The sequence below is a fragment of the Ovis canadensis genome, chromosome 7 (genome assembly GCF_042477335.2).
Source record: "Ovis canadensis isolate MfBH-ARS-UI-01 breed Bighorn chromosome 7, ARS-UI_OviCan_v2, whole genome shotgun sequence".
Taxonomy (NCBI): domain Eukaryota; kingdom Metazoa; phylum Chordata; class Mammalia; order Artiodactyla; family Bovidae; genus Ovis; species Ovis canadensis.
This window is the reverse complement of record NC_091251.1, coordinates 92,494,119-92,514,153: the sequence shown is the minus strand read 5'-3', so window position 1 is coordinate 92,514,153 and position 20,035 is coordinate 92,494,119. Positions and strand designations below refer to the sequence as shown.

Below are 20,035 nucleotides of genomic sequence, written 5' to 3'. Positions count from 1 at the left end.
CTTTTTGCATGTGCAATTAGAGAAAGCTAGCTTGTTAAAATGCTTCTTTCAGGCTTGAGAAACATGCCTAGGGAAAAACCTGAAGTTAACTGTTATCACATCCTTGACATACACGGCCCACACTGCCTGAGACTTCAGCCTTGGACAGATTAGTAGAACTTTAAGCCAAGGAAGAAAATACAAGTGCAAAGAGACAAAATCTCAAGTGGAAAACTATGAGATCTCTTTCTGTGTGGAGTAATCTACGTCTCAGTGTGTGTCTTTGTCTTTGAATCCTATTGCTGAGGTTATTTTGTAAATGAGTTCTAATTTAATGGGCCTAAGGAAAAGTGCTTACAAATCAAACAATTCTAAATACAGGGAAATTAAACTGAATGAATTTTACGTTCACATGAACTGGGAAATATTCAATATTAAATTAAGACCTGCTATTAATGTTAGTTAATCTAATTAATATGGACAGGTCTTAAGAATCATCAACAGTAAGTATAACATTCTTCTTACATCTATTGCAAATTTGTCAACAGGGAAAGTCACTTTATGTGAAGAAACTTTTAAGGAAAAAAAATGAAAATAAAATGAAGAGCTCTGGGTGATTTATGTTTACCAACTACAGAGTGCTAATATAAAGAACAGTTTGTGGTTGCTTAAGAAAAGTTGGGTGCATGGTACAGTTTTCTTAAGATGTTGACTGCCTTTGAAATCTTTTGTTACTTTGACTAAGTGAATAACTATTGTTATCACAGTGAATATAACCTGGTATCAGACTGGAATTTGGTTTTCACTCTCCTAAGAGAAGAAAGTTTTCTTGGAATGTGGCTTTTGATAACAGACTATGTGAATTTCCTTACCTTTAAGCCATTTATATTTGTTTTTAAAATCTTTTGTTACTTTGTAAAGTAAATAAGCATTATTTCACAATGGTCTATGAAGACTATGGCACATGTGGATAAAGTTCATTCTGCTTCTACAAAAATTAAGACTTTTGCTGTATTGATGTCTTTAGAACATGGCAACAGTCTACTCCTAAATCAGGAATTTTAAAATGGGTAAATCAAACAGTCAGGGTTATGGGAAATCTAAGACAGCTGCTTGGCTTTTCCCAGCTCCCTGATGAACCTCATTGTTTTTTTATTTTCATCTTTTTTAAATTTGCCTGCACAGGGTAAATGCCCTGATGCAGACAAAATGTTTAACAATGTGTCTTCCACTTGGGATATGCTTTCTATAATTTCCAGTAAGCAAGGCACCTACTTCTCTGGACCAATCACACAAGCCTTAACACAAACTTTACAAACTTCTTTAGACTATCATCCTCAATTATCAGGCAAGGGCAACAGCTGCTGCAGCTGCTGCTGCTGCTGCTGCTGCTGCTAAGTCGCTTCAGTCGTGTCTGACTCTGTGCGACCCCATAGACAGAACAAAGATTAATTACAGGGGATTAAATGAACTGCTAAATATGGTTGCAACTTTCATGACTTTTGTCTGACATTTTACTGGCTTATAAACTTTGTGGGTTTCTTTTTTTCTTTCAGATATAAAGAAGCTCTTCTCCTCAAGTTACTTATGGTTTAAAACAATTTGGTATTTTACACCTATGGGTAAAATTCAAACATTTTCCTTTACTCTCTGCCTTGTCCCTCCAGAAACTGGAGACACTTGGGTTCTGAACAACCTCATCAAATAAATAAAAAGACCATCTCCTAAAAAAATACAGATATCTCAAAATATCTGGGGGACCGATAGAAAAATGTGATGGCAGGCCTTTGGCATGACCTTCTTGGCATTCAGACGCCTTTGGGAATTTAGTCTGAGACTCCTGAAAAATTATGACAGTCAATACAAAAAAAGCCTATATGGTCAGTGGACCAAACTTATTTTAAGAACAAACTAGTCGGCTATGATTAATAAAAAAGCATAATTTTAGAAATAATTATGTTTCACTAAATATTAAATTCTAGTTTTATTAAGGTCTGTGCTACTAAGACTCACTTCCCAGGCAGTCCTTTGCTGTTATGTTATACTGTTAACAAGATTTAACTAAATTATTAAAGGGATACTCTAAGTTGTGTTTTTTTGTGTTTTTTTCCCTAAAGCCTAACTTCATCATCAACCTTCGGGTAAAAGCAGATGCTTCACGATTTACAACCAGGAGATTAACACCAGGCTATAGTTACTTACGCCAAAGAATTGATGCTTTTGAACTGTGGTGATGGAGAAGACTCTTGAGAGTCCCTTGGACTGCAAGGAGATCCAACCAGTCCATCCTAAAGGAGATCAGCCCTGGGTGTTCTTTGGAAGGACTGATGCTAAAGCTGAAACTCCAGTACTTTGGCCACCTCATGCGAAGAGTTGACTCACAGGAAAAGATTCTGATGCTGGGAGGGATTGTGGGGGAAGAAAAAGGGGACGACGGAGGACGAGATGGCTGGATGGCATCACCGACTTGATGGACGTGGGTTTGAGTGAACTCCGGGAGATGGTGATGGACAGGGAGGCCTGGCGTTCTGCGATTCATGGGGTCGCAGAGTTGGACACGACTGAGTGACTGAATTGAACTGAACTGAATAGTTACTTAACAGACTAAGTTAGATGACCTAGGGTATCCTGCTGCTGCTAAGTCGCTTCAGTCATGTCCGACTCAGTGCGACCCCATGGACTGCAGCCTACCAGGCTCCCCGGTCCCTGGGATTCTCCGGGCAAGAACACTGGAGTGGGTTACCATTTCCTTCTCCAATGCATAAAAGTGAAAAGTGAAAGTGAAGTTGCTCAGTCATGTCCGACTGTTCGCGACCCCATGGACTGCAGCCTTCCAGGCTCCTCTGTCCATGGGATTTTCCAGGCAAGAGTACTGGGGTGGGGTGCCATTGCCTTCTCCAATACATATATATATATATATATATATATACGAACACATGGCTCAGTGGTAAAGAATCTGCCTGCCAGTGCAAGAGACAAGGGTTTAATTCCTGGTTGGGAAGTTCCCCGAGAAGGAAATATCAATCCATTGCAGTATTCCCACCTGGGAGACGCCATAGACAGAGGGGCCTCTGGTGGGCTACAGTCTATAACGGTCACAAAAGAGTTGGGCACAACACAGGGATTAAACAATAAACATGGGGTCACTGATTGTAATAATGTGAGTGCAGACATGGGAAGCAGCAGCAGAGGGAACGTCCTCTTGGGCCCTAAGAGATCACTAGTGAGACAGGTATGGGCCAGAACTTGTGCTGCTCCCATGGCCTCCTCCGGGAACAGCACTCTGAGCTGCCTATCAGCGGGACCTCTGCCAAACCAGCAGATGCGCATTCCCAGCACCACAGGACAAAACGGCCATAAAACGCCCCCAACCATGGTCAAATTTTTGGCCATGAAGGGGCCTTGCCAACTGGAATCTGGCACGTGCTGTCTGCCTCTAAAAGAATTAAATCATAGCCACTGCAGCTGCTAACCTTCAGCACCTCCTGAAAGGAGCTCAAAGTGGAAATCAGAAATAAGGCAGTGTGCTCTGGAAAGAAAAAAAATAAAAACAAAACTGGCTATCAGGCCTTCAGATGATTAGACATTTTCAGGTAAAGATTTTCATGCATGCAACCCAAAGAACATTTTCCTTTCCACTGTGGGGGCAGGCGCGTGTATGCTGAGCTCACACACATGGAAAAGAGGTCTTGAGATGGGGGTAAGCTGGCTCCATATGAGTCAGAGGGGAGTGTAATTCGGGGGTTGGTGTTACCGGCTACTGGGACTCCCAGCCGGACTCCACATGGATCAGAGGCTCCCAATTTGCCCCTGTGGATGCTGGCAACAGCATAGAATTTTAAAAAGTGGGGTTTTTTTGGTCCCTAGACCAGTAATTGTGCAAGAAGTGAGAAGTGACCAGAGATATTTAGTGAGACCCATCCTGTAGAAATGAAAGTATTGTCAGTATCTATGATTAAAGAGGGGTTTGTCTGGCATCTGTATTTTGAAGACCAAAAAGCTGAGATATTTCGGAGGACTGGTTTTTTTGTGTTTAACTGCTGCTTGGATAGTTTGGTTGGTGCTCTTCCAATGTTGTTCACTCACTGGGGGAAAAGTCAAGATGAAAGTATGGTTGCATGGTTGGAGATGTTACCGACAGAATACCCCCGTGGGTGACTGCCCTGAAAGGAGATGGGGTATATGAAAGCCTCGGTTAGGTTCATTAGGATGCTTCTGGGTTGTGGGGTTGACAGAATGACAGGAATAAAATTTAGGCATTCTTGTAGGACCTGAAGAAAGATAGACTCTATGTGATCTAACTTAAAGCTTGTGGTCCTAGCATCAAATGATGCATCTGGGTAAGCTGAGACATTGGACTGAGTTCCTATTGGCCAGAGTAATATTGTCTGAAGGCTAGTTCCAGGGATGCATAGCCAGTAGAAGGATGGGTTGTGGGCAGTAGCTAGGGTCTATAAATACTCCTCTGGGTCTAAGGAATGTTGGGAGGGTTTAGCTTGTGTGGTGGAACAGAGGAAGGGTAAGGTGAGAGTGAGAGTGAGCTTGTTGGTATTCAGTCGCTCAGTCATGTCCAACTCTTTGGGACCCCATGGACTGCGGCACACCAGGCTTCCCTGTCCTTCACTATCTCCCAGAGTTTGCTCAAACTCACCTCACGTCCATTGAGCCAATGATGCCATCCAACCATCTCATCTCACCCTCTGTCACCCCTTTCTCCTCCTACCCTCAATCTTCCCCAGTATCAGGGTCTTTTCCAGTGAGTCGGCTCTTCATGTCAGGTGGCCAAAGTACTGGAGCTTCAGCTTCAGCATCCTTCCAGTGACTATTCAGGGTTGACTTCCTTTAGAACTGACTGGTCTGAACAAGGGACTCTCAAGAGTCTTCTCTAGCACCACAGTTCAGAAGCACCAGGCGTTCGGCGCTCAGCCTTCTTTATGTTTCATCTCTCACATCTGTACGTGACTCATGGAGTAGCCATAGCTTTGACTATAGAAACTTTTGGTGGCAAAGTGATGCCTCTGCTTTTTGATACACTGTCTAGGTTTGTCATAGCTTTTCTTCCAATAAGCAAGCGTCTTTTAATTTCATGGCTGCAGTCACCATCCTCAGTGATTCTGGAGCCCAAGAGTGAGTTTGAGGGGCATTTAGTCAAGAATGATGCCTGGTGCAGGCCTCTGGAAGACCGGACAACCAAGGTTAGGTACCACAGGTGTGAGATAGGATCATCCACAGGAGGGCACGAGACTGGAAGAAAGAAAGGACAATCACGATATCAGGAGCACAACATGGGCAGTTGATCATGGATCTTTTTAAAGAGTTCGATTGTTACTTATCTTTGGTCCTTTTGAAGAGAAATTTAAGGTCTTCAAGTGGGTTCAGAGGTGTAGGATGCTGGAGTGCTTGAGTCTTCAGAGGGCAGTTTCCAAGGCTCCCCCCTGAAGAGGTGAATCCAGCTAGAGATTCTTGAAACTTTGATGGCTGTAGGTGAGGAAAGGAAGACTGGAAGAAGTCCCTTTCAAATAGGAACCCGCTGGGACTTGGGAGAACTGTCCATCCAAGTTCTGTTAAGGACTCTATCCCCAAGTTGATATAGTATGGCTGAATGAGGGCTAGGAGGGTTGGTTTCTGGGCCAAATTCCCTAAAGGCCTGTGAGAACACTGAGAGTTTGGTTACATACTACTGTAGCCCTAGGGCTTCCCTGTCCATAAGGAGGTCTGATGTTAGAAAGAATGTATATGGACTCAAACCGAGGGATCCTTTGGAGTTATTCTACTGCTAAGGAGGGCAATAGATAACAGGGTTACCCAAACTTGTGAAGTTTCCTGGATTTGTTTTTCGAGAATGTTTTTGAGAAAATGATTGGCTCTTTCTCCCTTTCCTGAGGATTGAGGCCTCCAGGAGTAATGCAGAGCAAAACTTTTGTCAAGGGCTTCGGCAATGGGCTTCCCTGACAGCTCAGTTGGTAGAGAATCCGCGTGCAATGCGGGAGACCTGGGTTCGATCCCTGGGTTGGGAAGATCCCCTTGGAAAAGGGAAAGGCTACCCACTCCAGTATTCTTGCCTGGAGAATTCCATGGACTGTATAGTCCACAGGGTCTCAAAGAGTCAGACATGACTGAGCGACTTTTCTGTCTGTTACACCAACAAGAGCATTTCCTTATCCCGTATACAAAAATAAACTCTAAATGGACTAAAGACCTAAACCAGAAACAGAAACACTTAGAAGAGAACATGGGCATAACGCTTCTTGAAATATATCACAGCAGTATTCTTTTGAATCTGTCTCCTAAGGCAAAAGAAACAAAAGCACAAATAAGTAAATGGGGCCTAATTAAACTTAAAAGCTTTTGCAGAGCGCAGTAAACTATTCACAAAACTAAAAGTCAGTCTACTGAGTGGGAAAAATTATTTGGAGACGCAATGATGGATAAGGGATTATCATGCAAAGTATATAATAACTCAACATCAAATAGAAAATGAAATGACCCAATTAGAAAATGGGCAGAAGACCCGAATAGACATTTTTCCAAGAAAGACACACAAATGGCCAATATGCAGATGAAAAGGTATTGAACATCGCTAATCTAAGGAAATTTAAATCAAAACTACAATGAGATATGACTTCATGAACCTCTCAGAAGAGCTATCATCAAAAAGACCAGGAACAACAAGTGTTAGTGAGGATGCAGAGGAAAGGGAACCGTTGTGCACTGTTGTTAGGAATGTAAATCGGTACACTATGGAAAACAGTAGGGAGGATTACCAGAAAATTAAAAGTAAATTCACCACATGATCCAGAAACTCCACACCTGGGTATATAGAAGAAGAAAAGGAAAACACTAATTCAAACGGCCATCAGCTAACTTTTCTGTGGAAACTTTGGTGCCAGAAGGGAGTGGCATCTGGCATTGGATATTTAAAGGGTAGCAACTTCCAATGAATATAATCCATAAAAATACTGAATCACTATGTTGTACACCTGAAAACAGTACGATATTATAAATCAATTACACTTCAGTTAGAAAATAGGAAGTTACCTATTCTTTTCATGGTGAATTGACTTCAAGCTGAGTTCAAGCATACTTGTATCTTTTTGAATATTCCTGCTGCTGCTGCTGCTGCTGCTGCTAAGTCACTTCAGTCGTGTCCAACTCTGTGCGACCCCATAGACGGCAGCCCACCAGGCTCCCCCGTCCCTGGGATTCTCCAGGCAAGAACACTGGAGTGGGTGGCCATTTCCTTCTCCTATGCATGAAAGTGAAAAGTGAAAGTGAAGTCACTCAGTCGTATCCAACTCTTAGCGACCCCATGGACTGAAGCCTACCAGGCTCCTCCATCCAATGGGATTTTCCAGGCAAGAGAGTGCACTAATTTTTAAAAAATCCTTCAGTGTTGCATACATCACATTTATGCAATAGGACATTCTTCTTTTCTAAATGTTAATGTCCTTATTACTGGTTCCAACTTAAAGATATGATCCACAAAAAGAGAAATCAGGCGAGATAAATTGCTCATGGTAACTTCCTTAGTTTGAGTTGAGTTCATTTACAGGCAATTCAATGCAGAAATGATTTTTGAAAGCAGAAAGATGTATGAAACAGTGATGATCAGATTATGATTCATTATTCTGTAAGGAACTAAAAAAAGCTCAAGTCAGAACTTTTTAAGTAAATCAACTTTTTGAGGTATACTCAGCATATACAATAAAATATTCAGATTTAATGATGCAGCTTGTTGAGGTTTGGCTTGTAAGTGCCGTCCAGTCTTAGGGTGTTGAGAATACTATATAATAAAATACCTTAGGCTGGGTGGTTAATAAACAAAAATATTTCTCATAGTTCTGAAGGCTAGTAAGACCAAGATCAAGACGCCAGCAAATTTAGTATCTGGAGAACCCTTTCCTGGTTCATCGATGGCACCTTCTCACTGTAAACACAGAGGGCAGAAGGGTTGAAGGATCTCTCTGAGGCCTCTTTGTAAAAGCACCAATCACCTCCTAAAGACCCCAGCTGCTAATACCATCACCTGGGGTGGGGGGTCGGATTTCAACATGTGGACTCTGGAGGGAAACGTTCATCTTGAACACACTCCAATCAAGATTCAGAAGTTTCCCATCACTCCAGGAAGTTCCCTCCATCCCTCCATTCCCTCACATCAGGAAAGCACTGATTAAAATTCTATTCCCCGTACATTATTTTGGACTATTCCAGAACATCGTACAAAGGAAGTCCTATGTAAAGCTTCTTTGGTCTGCTTTCTTTCTGTTATCATATTATCCATGAGATACATCCATGATCGTACACATACCAGAAACTTGATCAGATTTACTGAGGATTTTCCCACTGAGCGAATAGGCCCTTTGTGTGTCATCCATCTGTCCAGTACTGTTTGCTTGTTCCCAGTCTGTGGAATAAATTCAAGCATAATGCTGTTATGAATATGTATATAGAGTCACTGTGGTAACTTCCTATGGCTAGAATCACCAAGACACAGGGCAGGCATCATTTTAACTTTATAAGGAACTATTATTGTCCACCCTAACATTTCTACTCATGACACTATCGTTCTGTTCCACTCATCACCCTCAACATATCCCATGTTTGTAAAGTATGAAAGAATTTGATTCTCTCCTCAAAAGTCTGACTAAAAGAAGCTTCCACTCTCTTCTCCATTTCATATTTTCATTACAAATTGAAGCCTTGTCTCATTTTGGTTTGAGGGCAAAGTCAATCACTGTCTCAAAATTGCACCAAACCCCCTGATTCTTCCCCTGTGGCTTTTCCGAAGGACCATGGAACCACTCAGCCCAGATATGCACTCTGTTTTCCCTCATTTCTGCTGTGTTTCATCTTCCCTAACACCCCTGTGTTAGGACCCCTAGGACCACTTGGCACAGCCCCTCCCCTTCATGAGGACACATTGTTATGTAAGAGCTTGCGCCCCCCTCCCCCACCTTTCTGGGGCTGTCCAGCCTCCAGTCTGCCTCTGCTCTCCTCAGGACCAGCCTGCTGTCTAAAAGTTGCTGCTCCAGGGATAGTCTTGCCTGCCTCCCACCGCAGTGCACTTTCCTTGGTCACGCACTTCCTCACTCATGGGGCGTGCCTGGACCCAGGCCCACCTGAGAGGTGATCTCTGGCTGCCTCTGCTCTGGCTTTTCCTGTCTCCAACCTGCTGTTCCCATGACCCACCAGGATGGCGCTTCACTTCTTCTGAAATTGTGATTCCCAGGAAGGTGTCCCACAGAGTGAGTGGAATTGAGAGACAAGGCCAGCTCTCCTACAAGATTCGCTTCAGCGGCCAAAGACATGTGGTTCATTTGAGAGTCAAGAAGAACTTGCTGCCCAGACATTTTCCTGTTATCACCGATAACGACCAAGGTGCCATGCAGGAGAACTACCCTTATATCCCCCGAGACTGTTACTACTTTAGCTACCTGGAAGGGGTTCCTGGGTCCATGGGCACCCTGGACACCTGCCATGGGGGTCTGCGTGGCATGCTGCAGCTGGATGACTTCACTTACGAAATCAAACCATTGGAGGCTTCTTCCAAATTTGAGCATCTGATTTCTCAGCTTGTGACACAGAAAACAGCAGCAGAGGATGAGAAATGTGAGGCTGAAGAGAAAGATACAAATCAAGAGTATGAGGAGGCAATGATTTCTGAAATGCCTAGAGCAGGCACTGTGTATTTGTGGTGGCCACACAGGAAAGCCTTAAAAATTCACTACACAGTTTCAAACTCATTAGTTGTTCAGAACAATAATATGACACGTATAACAGAGAATGTAGTGATTTTGAATAACATACTGCATAGCATTTATTACCAGGGTCAACTTCAGGTTTTGATACGTGTTTTATGCATATGGGATGGCGTGGATAAGATGAATTTGTATGAATTTAATTCAGCCTCAAAAGCAGTAACTGATTTTGGTTTATGGAAATATTGGGGATGGTATAATGATATTCCTCATGATACTTCATTGCTTATAACAGGACATAAGATTGCTGGGGCCACCTATAGTAGCAGCTTTAATGGAGTGTGCAATCCCAATTGGGGAGCATCATATGTATTTGCTGCAAGATACCACCTATTTTTAACTGCAACTATTGGAGCACATGCGATCGGTCATGTATTGGGTTGTCATCATGATGTTCCAGGTTGTCAGTGTTTTCGGAGACAACACTGTCTCATGAGTCCTAACCCTGGTCTTCTAGATATGATGAGCAATTGTACTTTTGAGAGAATTCACATACGGTTACATACGTGGGATACTTGTTTGAGTGTTCCATATGTACCATACAATAATTTTCCTTATATAGCAAGACGATGTGGTGACAAGAAGCTAGATCCCAATGAAGAATGTGACTGTGGCACCTTGAAAGACTGTAGTGGGGATCGATGTTGCAATTCCAATTGTGGCCTCAGCCTTGGCAGTGATTGTGACTTTGGAGGTTGCTGCAGAAACTGTAAATATGCTTATCCTGGATATATTTGCAGAGATACTCTTGGTATTTGTGATCTACCAGAATACTGTGACGGGAAGACACATGAATGTCCAGATGACACTTATATCCAGGATGGAACCCCGTGTTCACCATCAGCTGTTTGTATGAGGGGAAACTGTAGTGACCGTGATTTACAGTGTCAAGCCCTCTTTGGCTTTAAGATAAAAGCGGCTGCGTCATCATGCTACGAGGTATTGAATCTCAGGGGTGACCGATTTGGAAACTGTGGTGTGAGGGTGACTAAAGGAGGAGGAAAACCTGTTCCATGTGAACGTGATGATGTTAAGTGTGGAATGCTGCACTGTAGCAGCGTGAAGGAAATTCCTGGTGGTGGGGAGCACACTACATTTCATCAAATAATAGTACATGATGTTACACCACAAACCTGCTTTGGGTATGATGCCCACTTCGGGACAGACGTGCCAGAAATGGGGCTTGTAGTGGATGGTGCAACATGTGGCCCAGGAGCATACTGTAAGGACCAAAACTGTACTTTTTTTCAAGACCTGGATTTTGACTGCGATGTCAAGAAATGCAATTACAGAGGGGTGTGCAACAATAACAAAAATTGTCACTGTCAGCGAGGTTGGAAACCACCAAAGTGTACTGAGAGAGGACCAGGTGGCAGTGTAGATAGTGGTCCTCCACCTGACACAGAACTAGGCATTCGAGCCAGTCTAAGGCTGAGTCTAAACGCAGCATTAGCTCTGCTGCTTCTTCGCCTTTGCCTTCTTTCCCTTTCAGCATTTATAGGTGCCACTTTCTATGTAAAAGATAAACTTGAAGAGAGAGATGAAAGTGTTGAGAAATAATCCCTTGAACCCAAGTAAATAAAACTAGAGTTCACAAAATGGAGAAAATCACATTGGCACTTACTGGGAGAAATGATCAATAATCACACTAATTCCCAAGTTGTTATCTTCAAATAAAATGACTTGGCAATTTAAAAGGAGTCTGTGTGGTTAAATGCATTTACTATTTTATATCTGGTCTTAGCCTTACTACTCCTCTCAATGATAATGGGAACTGTTAGATTCCAACCAACAAGAGGACCTCTACTTATTTATGTTGTGGTTACTAATGTTTCATGGATGTGCCTGTAGCACATCTTGTTAGAACTGGTATCATGTGTTTAGTAGTTTATTAGGATTTTGCTTAGTTGATTATGTACTAGGTTTTTGTTACCGGTTCATGTATTTGCTAGCGTTAAATAAACCTAACTTGAAGATAGCATAAAAGATACCTTAACTGATGCTGTAGGAAGATAAAAAATTCCATGTTACAGGCATGTGAATATCAACAGCAGTTCAACACTCTGCTAAGTATGATCTTGCTCAAAGCCACAGGCTTTAAGAGGATCAAGGTTATATATGACATTTTACACTGAAAGATGAAATGTACCTTTCTGGAGTTTTGTGACGGTCCAAAGAAGGGACCTAAGAGGGGCCTTGAATATGTTACCCACTTAGTAAATGCTGTGTCTGCCATTCTCATTGTTTTCTTGGGTTGTGCGAAAACAGAAGTATTCAAAGTATAATGACTTTGGCATTTGCTATCTTTAATTTAAAACCAACACACAAGGAGCCATTGATCACTGCTCTATCACTACTTGTGGTCCCCAGTTATTAATGTCATAGCATCTCATACTTAAAATCATAGGAACTGCCTAAGCACAACCTGTTTATAAAATACTGGTGTAACTGAGTGCCTTTTGTATGTACAGATACAAAATTTACACAGAAGGAGACAGGAAGCAATTGCTTCATAAGAGATTGTTAGAAGCAGGTCTCATAAGTGATATATGTTATATTCATGGTATTTAAATGTCTCTGTCCTTGGGGAAAATCCATTTCTATAAATATAAAGTTCAGATGAGGGTAACTACCTAAGGGAAGAGGATGGATGTAGCACTAGAGAATCAACAGGATAGCCACCCTATGACATTTTGATTTGTCCAAATTTTTCTCCTTTTTTAATTGAAATATAATTTTTTCATGCTGTGTTAATTATTGCTATCTGTGGAAAGCTATAGGTTCCACAGGTGAGGAGCCCTGCACCATGGTCATGGGGACGTGACTGAGTCACATAGCAAACTTTGCAAGAGCTCTCCTGATGCAAACCAGCCAGCCCTCTGACCCCATAACAGACAAAAATACCCATCCTGAGCAATTCTCTAATGCCACCCTTCTGGCAGGAATTTTCTCTGTCTTGAGACTATGACAATTGGCTACTAACCTACGAAAAGTGTTAGCTTTCCCTGGTCTGGCAGGAGGCCACCCGGTGTGCTTGCAGCACCCTCGTTTTCTCTGCTCTTTTTCTTAACGAACTCATTCCTTTCTAAAATACTCTGTATTTGGAAATTTTTTTCCAGCCCAGGCACAGATCACAACATTGAGTGGCCCATATGGGGATTCTCAGGGGAGTTTTCCCCTACTCTCCTTTCTTCTCTCATTTCTTTTTCTTCAAACCCCTTGTGAATAGGCCAGTGTCTGTGGAAGCAATTGAGGAACTCTGGCCAGGGGTACTCTCTGGCATGTTCCAAAGGCCCCAAGTCCACTATGCCCCAGTAACTGCCACCTAAAAGGGTGAGGGCCCTCCTTTCCTCCTTTCCCCATTCTCCCTTAAGCTGAGGACCAGGCCAATTAAAATTGCAAGCACAGCTCAGGCACTTAAAAGCCATTAGTGCACCTGCCACTTGAATACTCCCATGACAAGATAAGGGGGTCACAGAATGGACAAGGCTACTAGGACATCTGCCCCCAGATAGACAGTTTCTGTGCAATGTCAGGCACATATGGGTTCAAGCAAAACACTGAGCCCATTCACCCCTGACTGCTGCCTTCCTGGCACAGCCACAAAGCAGATCCCTCAGCCTGTCTTCCCTGTTACTTTCACTTTTCCTCCCTTGGTCTGGATTGATACACAGGAGTCTGGGAGTTGCCTCTGAGTCATTCTAAAAAGTGCCTCCATGTTTCAGGGAATTGCCAAAGGGTGAGGCACCAGGTTGGTTCTGGTAATCTCTTTCTCTCCTATCTTTTCCTGCCCGAGTTGCATGGTATCTTGTCTCACAGTCTGTGCCTTAGCTGCACACTCAGGAGCTACCTCTCACTGTCTGACACGATTGTTGGGATAATCGGCCATTTGTGCCATTAGTCACATGGTGTCTCAGTTTCAGGGAGGGCTCCCTGGGACAAAAGGGATTCCTTTCTATGGCTGGTGACTCTCAGCACCCCCATTCTAGGGCATATAGGCTAAGAATGGGTTTTGGAGAGGCAGGGAGACTCCCTCAGACTCACCTCTCAGCTACATTCTGCTGCTGCTGGGGAACAGGAAAAAAATTTGATGCTGGAAACCTCAAAAAGAAAAGGCTCATTTTCTTTTCCTAGCCCCAACACAAATTGAGAGGCCAAAGAAAAATGGCCTCTTACTGGCACACTAAACTCCTTCATGGCGGCAAGTCAGAGTCCAAACCTGAAAGACTCATGTGTCTTTCTCTATGTGTCTTTCTGTTGCTGCCTTATCTCCCCATCCCCTACTGTGTCTGTAATCAGAAGCCTGAAAAAACTCTCTGAACATTCTAAAAAAATCTCCTTCTAACTTCTCCTACCTCTCAGGGCATGTGGTGAGGAAGGAAGGGAAACCAAGCTGCCCCCACTCCTACACGTTTTCTTACTCCTTCCAATTCTTCTGATCAGACTAAGCCCCCACCTCCCCAGAGAGTCAACCCTCCGGGGACATCTTATCAGTCAGTCTGCACCTGTCATCTGAACCAATTTCCGCACTTTCTGATTTAAATTTTAGCTATGAGGCTATGATGCAGAAAGAAAAAGACTGGTCATAATATTCTTCAGACTCTGGAGAAAACTGGCCAAAATGAAACCTTTTTGAAATTACAAAACCGGTTCTTTTTGCATGTGCAATTAGAGAAAGCTAGCTTGTTAAAATGCTTCTTTCAGGCTTGAGAAACATGCCTAGGGAAAAACCTGAAGTTAACTGTTATCACATCCTTGACATACACGGCCCACACTGCCTGAGACTTCAGCCTTGGACAGATTAGTAGAACTTTAAGCCAAGGAAGAAAATACAAGTGCAAAGAGACAAAATCTCAAGTGGAAAACTATGAGATCTCTTTCTGTGTGGAGTAATCTACGTCTCAGTGTGTGTCTTTGTCTTTGAATCCTATTGCTGAGGTTATTTTGTAAATGAGTTCTAATTTAATGGGCCTAAGGAAAAGTGCTTACAAATCAAACAATTCTAAATACAGGGAAATTAAACTGAATGAATTTTACGTTCACATGAACTGGGAAATATTCAATATTAAATTAAGACCTGCTATTAATGTTAGTTAATCTAATTAATATGGACAGGTCTTAAGAATCATCAACAGTAAGTATAACATTCTTCTTACATCTATTGCAAATTTGTCAACAGGGAAAGTCACTTTATGTGAAGAAACTTTTAAGGAAAAAAAATGAAAATAAAATGAAGAGCTCTGGGTGATTTATGTTTACCAACTACAGAGTGCTAATATAAAGAACAGTTTGTGGTTGCTTAAGAAAAGTTGGGTGCATGGTACAGTTTTCTTAAGATGTTGACTGCCTTTGAAATCTTTTGTTACTTTGACTAAGTGAATAACTATTGTTATCACAGTGAATATAACCTGGTATCAGACTGGAATTTGGTTTTCACTCTCCTAAGAGAAGAAAGTTTTCTTGGAATGTGGCTTTTGATAACAGACTATGTGAATTTCCTTACCTTTAAGCCATTTATATTTGTTTTTAAAATCTTTTGTTACTTTGTAAAGTAAATAAGCATTATTTCACAATGGTCTATGAAGACTATGGCACATGTGGATAAAGTTCATTCTGCTTCTACAAAAATTAAGACTTTTGCTGTATTGATGTCTTTAGAACATGGCAACAGTCTACTCCTAAATCAGGAATTTTAAAATGGGTAAATCAAACAGTCAGGGTTATGGGAAATCTAAGACAGCTGCTTGGCTTTTCCCAGCTCCCTGATGAACCTCATTGTTTTTTTATTTTCATCTTTTTTAAATTTGCCTGCACAGGGTAAATGCCCTGATGCAGACAAAATGTTTAACAATGTGTCTTCCACTTGGGATATGCTTTCTATAATTTCCAGTAAGCAAGGCACCTACTTCTCTGGACCAATCACACAAGCCTTAACACAAACTTTACAAACTTCTTTAGACTATCATCCTCAATTATCAGGCAAGGGCAACAGCTGCTGCAGCTGCTGCTGCTGCTGCTGCTGCTGCTAAGTCGCTTCAGTCGTGTCTGACTCTGTGCGACCCCATAGATAGAACAAAGATTAATTACAGGGGATTAAATGAACTGCTAAATATGGTTGCAACTTTCATGACTTTTGTCTGACATTTTACTGGCTTATAAACTTTGTGGGTTTCTTTTTTTCTTTCAGATATAAAGAAGCTCTTCTCCTCAAGTTACTTATGGTTTAAAACAATTTGGTATTTTACACCTATGGGTAAAATTCAAACATTTTCCTTTACTCTCTGCCTTGTCCCTCCAGAAACTGGAGACACTTGGGTTCTGAACAACCTCATCAAATAAATAAAAAGACCATCTCCTAAAAAAATACAGATATCTCAAAATATCTGGGGGACCGATAGAAAAATGTGATGGCAGGCCTTTGGCATGACCTTCTTGGCATTCAGACGCCTTTGGGAATTTAGTCTGAGACTCCTGAAAAATTATGACAGTCAATACAAAAAAAGCCTATATGGTCAGTGGACCAAACTTATTTTAAGAACAAACTAGTCGGCTATGATTAATAAAAAAGCATAATTTTAGAAATAATTATGTTTCACTAAATATTAAATTCTAGTTTTATTAAGGTCTGTGCTACTAAGACTCACTTCCCAGGCAGTCCTTTGCTGTTATGTTATACTGTTAACAAGATTTAACTAAATTATTAAAGGGATACTCTAAGTTGTGTTTTTTTGTGTTTTTTTCCCTAAAGCCTAACTTCATCATCAACCTTCGGGTAAAAGCAGATGCTTCACGATTTACAACCAGGAGATTAACACCAGGCTATAGTTACTTACGCCAAAGAATTGATGCTTTTGAACTGTGGTGATGGAGAAGACTCTTGAGAGTCCCTTGGACTGCAAGGAGATCCAACCAGTCCATCCTAAAGGAGATCAGCCCTGGGTGTTCTTTGGAAGGACTGATGCTAAAGCTGAAACTCCAGTACTTTGGCCACCTCATGCGAAGAGTTGACTCACAGGAAAAGATTCTGATGCTGGGAGGGATTGTGGGGGAAGAAAAAGGGGACGACGGAGGACGAGATGGCTGGATGGCATCACCGACTTGATGGACGTGGGTTTGAGTGAACTCCGGGAGATGGTGATGGACAGGGAGGCCTGGCGTTCTGCGATTCATGGGGTCGCAGAGTTGGACACGACTGAGTGACTGAATTGAACTGAACTGAATAGTTACTTAACAGACTAAGTTAGATGACCTAGGGTATCCTGCTGCTGCTAAGTCGCTTCAGTCATGTCCGACTCAGTGCGACCCCATGGACTGCAGCCTACCAGGCTCCCCGGTCCCTGGGATTCTCCGGGCAAGAACACTGGAGTGGGTTACCATTTCCTTCTCCAATGCATAAAAGTGAAAAGTGAAAGTGAAGTTGCTCAGTCATGTCCGACTGTTCGCGACCCCATGGACTGCAGCCTTCCAGGCTCCTCTGTCCATGGGATTTTCCAGGCAAGAGTACTGGGGTGGGGTGCCATTGCCTTCTCCAATACATATATATATATATATATATATACGAACACATGGCTCAGTGGTAAAGAATCTGCCTGCCAGTGCAAGAGACAAGGGTTTAATTCCTGGTTGGGAAGTTCCCCGAGAAGGAAATATCAATCCATTGCAGTATTCCCACCTGGGAGACGCCATAGACAGAGGGGCCTCTGGTGGGCTACAGTCTATAACGGTCACAAAAGAGTTGGGCACAACACAGGGATTAAACAATAAACATGGGGTCACTGATTGTAATAATGTGAGTGCAGACATGGGAAGCAGCAGCAGAGGGAACGTCCTCTTGGGCCCTAAGAGATCACTAGTGAGACAGGTATGGGCCAGAACTTGTGCTGCTCCCATGGCCTCCTCCGGGAACAGCACTCTGAGCTGCCTATCAGCGGGACCTCTGCCAAACCAGCAGATGCGCATTCCCAGCACCACAGGACAAAACGGCCATAAAACGCCCCCAACCATGGTCAAATTTTTGGCCATGAAGGGGCCTTGCCAACTGGAATCTGGCACGTGCTGTCTGCCTCTAAAAGAATTAAATCATAGCCACTGCAGCTGCTAACCTTCAGCACCTCCTGAAAGGAGCTCAAAGTGGAAATCAGAAATAAGGCAGTGTGCTCTGGAAAGAAAAAAAATAAAAACAAAACTGGCTATCAGGCCTTCAGATGATTAGACATTTTCAGGTAAAGATTTTCATGCATGCAACCCAAAGAACATTTTCCTTTCCACTGTGGGGGCAGGCGCGTGTATGCTGAGCTCACACACATGGAAAAGAGGTCTTGAGATGGGGGTAAGCTGGCTCCATATGAGTCAGAGGGGAGTGTAATTCGGGGGTTGGTGTTACCGGCTACTGGGACTCCCAGCCGGACTCCACATGGATCAGAGGCTCCCAATTTGCCCCTGTGGATGCTGGCAACAGCATAGAATTTTAAAAAGTGGGGTTTTTTTGGTCCCTAGACCAGTAATTGTGCAAGAAGTGAGAAGTGACCAGAGATATTTAGTGAGACCCATCCTGTAGAAATGAAAGTATTGTCAGTATCTATGATTAAAGAGGGGTTTGTCTGGCATCTGTATTTTGAAGACCAAAAAGCTGAGATATTTCGGAGGACTGGTTTTTTTGTGTTTAACTGCTGCTTGGATAGTTTGGTTGGTGCTCTTCCAATGTTGTTCACTCACTGGGGGAAAAGTCAAGATGAAAGTATGGTTGCATGGTTGGAGATGTTACCGACAGAATACCCCCGTGGGTGACTGCCCTGAAAGGAGATGGGGTATATGAAAGCCTCGGTTAGGTTCATTAGGATGCTTCTGGGTTGTGGGGTTGACAGAATGACAGGAATAAAATTTAGGCATTCTTGTAGGACCTGAAGAAAGATAGACTCTATGTGATCTAACTTAAAGCTTGTGGTCCTAGCATCAAATGATGCATCTGGGTAAGCTGAGACATTGGACTGAGTTCCTATTGGCCAGAGTAATATTGTCTGAAGGCTAGTTCCAGGGATGCATAGCCAGTAGAAGGATGGGTTGTGGGCAGTAGCTAGGGTCTATAAATACTCCTCTGGGTCTAAGGAATGTTGGGAGGGTTTAGCTTGTGTGGTGGAACAGAGGAAGGGTAAGGTGAGAGTGAGAGTGAGCTTGTTGGTATTCAGTCGCTCAGTCATGTCCAACTCTTTGGGACCCCATGGACTGCGGCACACCAGGCTTCCCTGTCCTTCACTATCTCCCAGAGTTTGCTCAAACTCACCTCACGTCCATTGAGCCAATGATGCCATCCAACCATCTCATCTCACCCTCTGTCACCCCTTTCTCCTCCTACCCTCAATCTTCCCCAGTATCAGGGTCTTTTCCAGTGAGTCGGCTCTTCATGTCAGGTGGCCAAAGTACTGGAGCTTCAGCTTCAGCATCCTTCCAGTGACTATTCAGGGTTGACTTCCTTTAGAACTGACTGGTCTGAACAAGGGACTCTCAAGAGTCTTCTCTAGCACCACAGTTCAGAAGCACCAGGCGTTCGGCGCTCAGCCTTCTTTATGTTTCATCTCTCACATCTGTACGTGACTCATGGAGTAGCCATAGCTTTGACTATAGAAACTTTTGGTGGCAAAGTGATGCCTCTGCTTTTTGATACACTGTCTAGGTTTGTCATAGCTTTTCTTCCAATAAGCAAGCGTCTTTTAATTTCATGGCTGCAGTCACCATCCTCAGTGATTCTGGAGCCCAAGAGTGAGTTTGAGGGGCATTTAGTCAAGAATGATGCCTGGTGCAGGCCTCTGGAAGACCGGACAACCAAGGTTAGGTACCACAGGTGTGAGATAGGATCATCCACAGGAGGGCACGAGACTGGAAGAAAGAAAGGACAATCACGATATCAGGAGCACAACATGGGCAGTTGATCATGGATCTTTTTAAAGAGTTCGATTGTTACTTATCTTTGGTCCTTTTGAAGAGAAATTTAAGGTCTTCAAGTGGGTTCAGAGGTGTAGGATGCTGGAGTGCTTGAGTCTTCAGAGGGCAGTTTCCAAGGCTCCCCCCTGAAGAGGTGAATCCAGCTAGAGATTCTTGAAACTTTGATGGCTGTAGGTGAGGAAAGGAAGACTGGAAGAAGTCCCTTTCAAATAGGAACCCGCTGGGACTTGGGAGAACTGTCCATCCAAGTTCTGTTAAGGACTCTATCCCCAAGTTGATATAGTATGGCTGAATGAGGGCTAGGAGGGTTGGTTTCTGGGCCAAATTCCCTAAAGGCCTGTGAGAACACTGAGAGTTTG

At 42.9% G+C, this 20,035-nt stretch overlaps 2 protein-coding genes across 3 annotated transcripts in view; one reads left to right on the top strand and one right to left on the bottom strand.

Annotated features, from left to right (window-relative positions):
* Positions 1 to 19,071, bottom strand: part of ADAM21 (ADAM metallopeptidase domain 21) — a 51,818-nt gene extending 32,747 nt beyond the window's left edge. The window contains exons 1-5 of one of the 2 annotated variants that reach the window (XM_069596919.1): positions 19,018 to 19,071; positions 9,414 to 9,551; positions 8,288 to 8,383; positions 7,779 to 7,906; positions 7,018 to 7,225 (exon numbers count right to left, since the gene is read on the bottom strand). The gene's annotated coding sequence lies outside the window, so the exon portion shown is untranslated. Of the gene's footprint in view, positions 1 to 7,017; positions 7,226 to 7,778; positions 7,907 to 8,287; positions 8,384 to 9,413; positions 9,622 to 19,017 lie in introns of those variants that run through there. The other variant, XM_069596917.1, reaches the window with a different exon arrangement.
* On the top strand, positions 9,072 to 11,428 carry LOC138444244 (disintegrin and metalloproteinase domain-containing protein 20-like). Its single transcript, XM_069597527.1, has one exon. It carries the CDS (start codon positions 9,072 to 9,074, stop codon positions 11,295 to 11,297), a length of 2,226 nt encoding a protein of 741 aa, XP_069453628.1. The 3' UTR covers positions 11,298 to 11,428.
* Positions 19,072 to 20,035: the final 964 nt, after the last annotated feature.